At 56.7% G+C, this 8678-nt stretch overlaps 1 protein-coding gene across 1 annotated transcript; it reads left to right on the top strand.

Moving 5' to 3' along the window:
- Positions 1–606: 606 nt before the first annotated feature.
- On the top strand, positions 607–6148 carry SLC35C2 (solute carrier family 35 member C2). Its single transcript, XM_049780516.1, has 9 exons — positions 607–988; positions 1176–1326; positions 1728–1791; positions 2103–2175; positions 2450–2618; positions 2698–2781; positions 4523–4698; positions 5026–5155; positions 5669–6148. Exons 1-9 carry the CDS (start codon positions 869–871, stop codon positions 5779–5781), a joined length of 1080 nt encoding a protein of 359 aa, XP_049636473.1. The 5' UTR covers positions 607–868; the 3' UTR covers positions 5782–6148.
- The last annotated feature ends 2530 nt before the right edge of the window (positions 6149–8678 follow it).

Below are 8678 nucleotides of genomic sequence, written 5' to 3'. Positions count from 1 at the left end.
GAGAGGCAGCTGTGACTATCACTGGTGGAACACATTGGAATGTGGCTTAATTAGCATAAAGTGCCTGGGTCTTTGTTATCAGGAAATGTGTCTTTTCCTTCTTTTTTAGCTTCCCTGTGTTGGTTTTGTCTATGACTCCAGGAATCTAACTCTGGGCTTTACGTGTGTGTGTGTGTGTGTGTGTGTGTGTGTGTGTGTGTGTGTGTGTGTGTGGTGTGTGTGGTGGTGTGTGTGTGTGTGTGTGTGTGTGGTGTGTGTGGTGGTGTGTGTGTGTGTGTGGTGTGTGTGGTGGTGTGTGTGTGTGTGTGTGTGTGTGTGTGTGTGTGTGTGTGTGTGTAGTTAGAGATGTTACTCGGGAATCTAACTCTGGGCTTTATGTGCAGTGTATATGTGTGTGTAGTTGCATACAGGCCTTACATAAACAATTCAAGCTTTCCCCCTGAGCTCCATCCCCGGGTCAATGTCTTCTGATAATGTCCCTTTGATAGCAGTTCACGGGCAAGAGAGAGCGGATGGTTGCTGCCAGCCAGCTGGCGCTCCTTCCTGTTGCCCTGCACTCTCCCCCCCAAATCCAAGCCAGGAGATTGTGTCCGCGTCCCCTCTGCCTGAGCCTCCCCAGCTGCCTTCTCATCCTTCCAGCCTCACACCCGGAGCCAAGAGCCCTGTGTCCAGGTGCCATGGATGGGGCCAGTGTGGACCAGGTGGCCCTGGGTGAGGGAGCCGCGGTGTGGCCACTGTGCTGGACCCTGGCAGCGATGTGTGCCGAGGCAGCCCGGAGCCCGTCCTGCTGAGCCCGCCTCTCCCTGCCCCTCACGGGTGTCTCACAGGCGCTGCCCACAGACCCAGAGCCGGGGCACAGCCTCCCTGGATGGGGCGGTGGGCCCTCGACCTGGCCCTAGTGTGGAAGGCGGGCCTGACCCTGGGGCTGGTCCTGCTCTACTACTGCTTCTCCATCGGCATCACCTTCTACAACAAATGGCTGACAAAGGTGACGGGCGTTGGGGGCCCTGGCAGGCCTGGGTGGGGAATGAGAAACTGGGAGGGGAGGACACAGAGGGGTGTCAGGGCTCTCAGACACACCCCTGCGACATCCCAGGGAGTGATGATGGGGGATGGGGTGTTCCCAATGTGTGTGGGTAACATCTGAGTCTCGCTGGCCTCCCCCCACCCCCCAGAGCTTCCACTTCCCTCTCTTCATGACCATGCTGCACCTGGCCGTCATCTTCCTCTTCTCGGCCTTATCCCGGGCGCTGGTGCAGTGCTCCAGCCACCGTGCCCGTGTGGTGCTCAGCTGGGCCGACTACCTCCGCAAGGTGGCACCCACAGGTAGGCCAGGATTGGGGTGCCCCCAGCTCAGCTAAGAGGAACCGAGAGTCTGCAGGGAGAAGGGAGAAATGAGAGCCAGGGTCTGTGTTTGGAACCAATCATCGTGTGTGTGTCTTGGTGCCAGGGTGTCCAAGTATCAGGCCAAGGGTGTGTGTGTGTGTGCGCGCACGCGTGTGTGTGTTGCACATGACCACACCACTGATACAGAAGTAGGACACACACCCTGGATTTATTGGGGGTGAGTAAGTCAGGAGTTGCTTTAGTTGCTGGATAGAAAGGAAGGCCTGGGATCCCAAGAAAGAGCAGTTGCTTAGAGTAAAAAGTGAATGCCCTCCAATGCCTGAGGAGTCTTAGTGGCCATACCTAGTGCAGCGGTGACCACCTATCCCTGTCCCCTGTAGCACTTGCAACAGCCCTTGATGTGGGTCTGTCCAACTGGAGCTTCCTCTACATCACCGTCTCACTGTGAGTGCCAGCTGTGCCCTGTGCCCTACTTGTGCTCCCTCATCTTTCTCATCCCTGCTTTCCCAGGCAGCCCCCAACAGGACAAAGACCCAGTGGGTCCTGCCCAGTGTCATGCTGGGGTCACACATTCTTACTTCCCTCTTCCCAAGGCCTGTCCCTGTCCCCAAGGCCTGAGTTAGAATGGGCATCCCTGCCCACCTCACTCCTATCCCTTTACTGTCCTGCATCTGCCGTTGGGACCCACTTCTCCAGGCCTGGGGTGGGAACACGGTCACTGTCCTCCCTCTGCAGTGTGGCCCCTTCATTTCTAGATACACAATGACCAAGTCCTCAGCCGTCCTCTTCATCCTGATTTTCTCTCTGATCTTCAAGCTGGAAGAGCTGGTGAGGCCCCAGACAATAAAGAATGAAAAGGCATGTGCCAAAGGAAGATGACCCCCAGGCTCCACTGAGTCAGGAGTGTGGTGGTTAGGAACTGGGGGTGCCCAAGGAGAAGGGGTTCAGGGGTTCAGATTTGGACCAGTGCCCTGATTTGCAGGGCAGTGGCTGCTTACTTGCTAAGGGCTGGGCAGGGGCCTGGGCTCAGCCTGCTTGCATGGAGGAAGCCCAGGTCCCCCAGGTTGGACAGACCCCTGAGCCCCCCAAACCATGCTCTTAGCGTGCAGCACTGGTCCTGGTAGTACTCCTCATTGCGGGGGGCCTCTTCATGTTCACCTACAAGTCCACTCAGTTCAACCTCGAGGGCTTTGCCTTGGTGCTGGGTGCCTCGTTCATCGGCGGCATCCGCTGGACACTCACACAGATGCTCCTGCAGAAGGCTGAGCTAGGTGAGAGGGCATCTGGGTGCAGGGGGGAGCTGAGGGGAAGCCTCTTCTAACGCCACCACCCCCTCACCCCACCCCGCAGGCCTCCACAACCCCATCGACACCATGTTCCACCTGCAGCCGCTCATGTTCCTCGGCCTCTTTCCGCTCTTTGCTGTATTTGAAGGTACAAATACGGGGTTGTCCCTGAGGACCACCAGGCCCTACTTGGAGCCCAGCCCTGTAGCTGTGACCCCCACACTTCCCCAGCCAGAAGTTCCTCTGTGGGCGCCACATAGAAGCAGGAACCGAAAGGCCAGAATCATGATCAGGGATGCTCAGTGTGTGGGTGCAGGGGGACCGATGCACAGCCCTGCAGAGTATGGGCTGGCCACGCCCTGTCCCCTGTAGTTGTGTCAGCTGAGGACTCCCACGCTGTGGATAGAGAAACTGATACCTGAAGCTGTGTAGAGATTCTTATCCAAAGCCCAGGGCAGAGCCCCTCAGGGGCCAGGATTAGGGGGTCAGTGATGGGCAGAGGAGTCAGGACTTCCCAGGCCTGTGTTCAGTGGGGAGGGATATGATCAGGCCCTTGGGTAGCCCAGGAAGTGGGCAGCCCAGGAAGTGAGGACAGTGAGTGCAGATGGGCCAAGGGGCTGCCCAAAGGTGTGGCCTGATACAAGGAGGAAGAAGCCCCTTGACTGAGAAACCAGTGTCCCTGTCCTTCCTCCCTGTGTCTTGCTGGTCCCGCTTTTGATCTGTCTTTGATCTGTGCTCTCAGCCTGCTGCCCCGGGCCCTGCAGAGATTCTGTCCCTGCCTCTGTGTTTCCAGCAGCGAAGCATCTCGAGCCTGTCGGGGAGAATTATCCCCGCAGCCCTGTTGTCCAGGAAACTTCGCTTCTGCAGCTCTGTCTTATTCCTCTTTTTATTTTTTTTTTGGTTTTTGAGTACCTCCCCATTCCCTTCATTTTGCCCCCCCCCCCCCCGCCCAATGCCGCACTTCCCCTCCCTGCCCAGACATTTCCACAGTGCCCAGCCCAGCAGCCCTGTGCCGGGAGCCCCTGGTTGTTGGCACTTAGCAGAGCTGCATGGATTTAGCGCCTTTAATCTTTCCTGGTAAATTAATCCCCCAAGCGCCTTCATTACTTATGTTGCTCTTCCCCCGAGTTCCCATCCATTTCCCGGCTCCTGCCTGAGCAGCACTGCTGACCCCTGCACCAGGCCATGTAGCCTGCACGGAGAGACTCTGGGCTGGGAACCATCACTTGGCACGTCTTTAGGGCTTCCCTCTGGCACTCAGCCACCTTTGCTCTCACAGGGGGCTCTGCAGAAATGGGGTTCACCTCTGCCCTCCCTTTCACCACCCTGGGACCTTACTGCAAGAGCCACTCCAGAGAATCTACGACTCTTTGGTGATGGGGGTGGGGGAGGGAGAGAGGAGAGAGAGAGAAAGAAAGAGAGACAAAGAGAGAGAGAGAAAGAGAGAGAGAGAGAGAAAACAAGGTGTGCCCTTGTTTGGAACAAGGGCCAGTGTGTCTGTGTATGTTTGTTTTTCGAAACTGCCCTTGCCCCAGCAGCATCGTTTAATCTTGGGAACAGTAGATCCAGCAGGGCCTCATCTGCCCCCTGAAATGTGTGCTAAGGTAAAGAAATCCCTATGGACTTGGGCATTCTTACTGGGACCCACAGTTAGCATAGCTGCAATCTCTCTCTCTCTCTCTCTCTCTCTCTCTCTCTCTCTCTCTCTCCCCTTCCCTCCCTTCCTCCCTCCCTCTTCCCTGCAGTCCCCCCCCCCCCCCCGTGCCTGCACACCCACCCACCCACCACCCATCTCCCACACTCAGGCCAGCTGTGTTAGCCCTGGCTTAGACCCACCATCCTGCCCTGTGGGTCCTGGCGTGGCCTCCCACATCCTCTCTTGCTCACAGGCCTCCACCTGTCCACGTCAGAGAAAATCTTCCGCGCCCAGGACACAGCACTACTGCTGTGGGTGCTGGGCAGCCTCTTCCTAGGTGGGATCCTAGCCTTCGGCCTGGGCTTCTCTGAGTTTCTCCTGGTCTCCCGGACCTCCAGCCTCACGCTCTCCATTGCCGGCATTTTCAAGGTGCAGACTTGAGATCTGACCTGAGGTTCCATCCTGGGCTAGGGACCCCAAACCCCAGCACGCACAACCCAGGGCCAGGTGGAAGAGACACTAGTTCCAGGGTGGGCTGCGCTCCATGTCATTTAAGGGGACCCCACAACCTCCCATGGTAAGAGCTGCTACTCCCTGCAGTAAGCAGCTGACCACTCTGCTGGGGCCTAGCCCTGCCAGTGACCATGAATGTGCCCTCGTGGGGAAAGTGGTAGCAGGCCTGGCCCCTCCTCTGCTGGCTGGGCTCTGAATCTCCCGCAGCTCAGCAGCTCAGGGCTGTCCTTGCTCTGCCCACAGGAAGTCTGCACCCTGCTGCTGGCAGCCCACCTGCTGGGCGATCAGATCAGCCTGCTCAACTGGCTGGGCTTTGCCCTCTGTCTCTCAGGCATCTCCCTGCACGTGGCACTCAAAGCCCTGCACTCCAGAGGTAACCCCCTTTCTAGACGCATGCACTCCCCCCAGACTCTCATTCACACACACACACACTTGCATACACACACTCAGAACTGGTCCAAGGGGGCCTCTTGGAGAGGTTGCCAAGACTATGACCTGCATACTCAGAATACATGCATGCCTCTAGGCCTGGCTCAGGTGTTCCTTTAGGGGTGCCTTGGGTCTGAGGTTCTCAAATTTAAAACAGAAGACTTAGGTGTCATTTAACCTGTCCTCACCCTGACTCCACCTTCGTGACACATCCACAGAGGAACTCCCCGATGCCCTCCCACTTGGAGACACACAGACATTCTCGCAGACACTCGAACACTCTCATACAACCAAAACCTGGAAACTGTGGGCTGCTCCCTCAACTAGAGACGCTTAGGTGGTCTTGCCATCTTGCTGGGAAACCCCTGAGACCCAATTAGGAGACTAACCAGAGAGCCACAGACAAGGCTGAAGTTTGTTCTCTCCCTCCCTTCCCCTGCCTCTGTCCCCACTCCAGGTGATGAGGCCCCCAAACCACCAAAGGGCCTGGGCTCCAGCCCTGACCTGGAGCTGCTGCTTCGGAGTGAGACACAGGAGGACGATGATGGCGCGGACGAGGAGAAGGAATGATGTTCTGCAACTCTGGGCCAGCAGCTCAGGAACTAGGAAGTCTCTACAACAGCAGGGGAGTGGGAAGCAGGGGCAGGGGTCTGAGGGGTTGACTCCCCCCACAACCCACCCCCCGGGCTTGTTCATCTTGAGTGTCACAGGGCCTGGCTGGGCCGGGTGAGTTGTGCAGAGGCCTGTGCAGGATAAAAGCAACATCCATGCTGCCGCCAGCTCCTGTGACAGCAACGGGAGCAGCTGGGCTCTGAGGACCAGTCTGAACTGCAGAGCAGTTGGGAAGGGGAGGCAAGAGGCTGAGGCCTTGCAGCTGGGGCGTTTTTTCTCGGAAAGCAAATCTATTTATAGTTGAAAATAAAGGTTTTCTGGTCCACTGGTGCCTGTGCTGCCTGGAAAGTTAGTGCCACCGTCCTGCTTCCTAAACCTTCCTAAACCTCTCCATAACCCTCATGACTCCAACTCAGTCTGAGGGCTACCCACTGACCCATGACTCCATTTGTGCAGGCAGGACAAAGGACACCGTGACAGTAATGAGATTTCAGTGGGGCCCCAGCCTGGACTCAAGATTGGTGTGACTTGGGAACTGGAGTAGGGATAGTGGGTAGGGTGTTTTCCTTGCATGCTGCCAACATGGGTTCAAGTCCTGGCATATTCCTGAGCCTACCAGAATTGATTCCTGAGCACAGTGTCAGAGGTAACCCTGAACACTGCTGGGTATGGCCCAAAAACAAAAAATAAAAAGGATTGGTGTGACAATAAGCCACTCAACTCTCTTCCCAGCTGCAACCTTAGCCCTGAAGTGAGGGGGCTTTGGGGAGTCCTTCTGTGGATGTGCCATGAAGGTGGAGCCAGGATGAGGACAGGTTAAATGACACCCAAGTCTTCTGTTTTAAAACAGAACCTCAGACCCTAGGCACCCCTAAAGGAACAGCTAAGCCAGGCCCATAGCCGTTGTGTGTGTTCCTAGCAAGCAAGTCATAGGCTTGGCCACCTCTACTTGAACAAGTCTCATAGCTTCTCTAGAGTCTTTAGAAGGGGAGACAGATCCAAGAGATAGGCCTGGGGTAAAGCGCTTGCCTCACATCCCACCAGCTCTGATTTGATCCCAGCACCTCCAGGGATCACTCCTGAGCACTGCCAGGTGTGGCCCCTTTGAATAAAGCAGGGGCCACATTTTACTGCATTGCTTGAGTCTCTGGACTTGGTTCCCCTACCACCACCATGGCGGGGCTCAAGGAAACATATGGTGTACTGGGGATCGATACATGAGTCAACAAGTGCCCTGCCCTCCACGCTTTCCTTTTTTTGTTTGGTTTTGGTTTTAGGACCACACCCGGCAGCACACATCTTACTACCTGGCTCTGTGCTCAGAAATCACTCCTGGCAGGCTCAGGGCACCATACCTGGGTCGGCTGCGTGCAAGGCAAATGTCCTTGCTATCACTCCAGCCCCTCCCCTTCTATTTTTTAAGTGAAGGGAGAGGCAAGACTGGCTCTGAAAGGGGGAAAAACTGTCCATTGGCCCCGTCCTGAGCCGAGCCGCTTTCAGCCCTTAACAGCAGATGGCGCCATTGCTTCAGGCTCCAGGCTTCTGGGATGTCACCACCCCAGCAGGGACCTTAGAAAGACAGTGGGTGTCTGCAGGTAGGAGGGGCCTTCTGCGACTGCCCCAGTCCGGCTGGAATCACAGAAGCGACCCTATTAGGGCAGGAGAAAGTTGATCCCTTAAAATTGGACCCACAAAATCTTTGCTGAGGGTCGGGCAGTAGGTACCTTTCACTCTGGGTTCTTGTGGTCTCCAAAAGTCTCACTGACCACAGACAAACAGAAACAAGGACAAGATCTCACAGGAGCTGGGGGGAGAGAGCCCCCCCCCCCAAGAGTCATCATGTCCAGTCTCGGACTGGAAAACAGGATCAGAAGGGAGCAAAGTCTGCGCCCCTCATCTCATGGATGGAAGGCAGGGATCTATCTGCTTGGGAAGGGTTAGCTCTGCCGAGTGTGATTCAGGGGCAAATCCACACACACCCAGGGCTCATCTGAGGGGCTGCTGTCTCTGGTACCTGGACCCCTGCTCCCTTAGGCTCCACAGGCTCAGAGGTTGGGATCAGGAGGGGGGTGCTACTGGGCGCGCAGGATGCTCAGGTGGGGGAGAGATGTACGTGCACTCTGCTCCAGCCCCCTCTCCCATGGGCACACACACGGGAGCAAGCTCTGTTGTCTGGTGCAGTAATTACAGGGTGCACGGAGGGGCCCTTGCTGGCCGTACGTTTGTTCAATGACAGCCCCTCACTTAGCAGCAATTACCAGCTGAGCCTCGAGGAGCCTGCCCTCTCCTCACCAGCCCACCCCCTTGCCTGGCCTCCAGACCGGATCTCACCCGCCCTCTGCACCGAGCCCCGGAGCACCCATGCTGTCTGCAGCCACTGCAGCGCTGCGCTGCACCGTCGTCATGGCAACCCGCACAGGTTGAGGGAAGCTGAGGATGTGACTTGTCTCTCCAAGGCTGTGGTGTCTGTCCCCAAGCAGCCTCCTGCCGGGCAGCAGGGGGAGGAGCTGGGAGGAGGCACACTGCCCCTGGACAGACAGACCCCTGGCCTCCCCACCAGAACCTAAGGTGTTAGGAAGGTCATGCCCCCAATATTGCAGGGCATGTGTATATGTGGGGCCTGTGGGGGGAACCAAGTCTGTCTGGGGAAGAGACCAAGAGCAGCCCCCAGAGTATTCCCCTACCTCTAAGGGATTTCTCCCATGTTTCTTCTCTGTTCTGAGAATCTTCCCCAAATCCTTGTGACTTGAGATTGAGCTCAGCACCCCAGGAGAATTCAATTCGTGGCACTTCCACAGCTTTCCACATCCCAAACCTGTGATGGGCAGGGAACTGGCTCCCCAATATGCAGTTCT

The sequence above is a fragment of the Suncus etruscus genome, chromosome 9 (assembly GCF_024139225.1).
Source record: "Suncus etruscus isolate mSunEtr1 chromosome 9, mSunEtr1.pri.cur, whole genome shotgun sequence".
In the NCBI taxonomy this organism is placed as follows: domain Eukaryota; kingdom Metazoa; phylum Chordata; class Mammalia; order Eulipotyphla; family Soricidae; genus Suncus; species Suncus etruscus.
The sequence above is the reverse complement of the archived record's forward strand: the minus strand, read 5'-3'. Positions and strand labels throughout refer to the sequence as shown.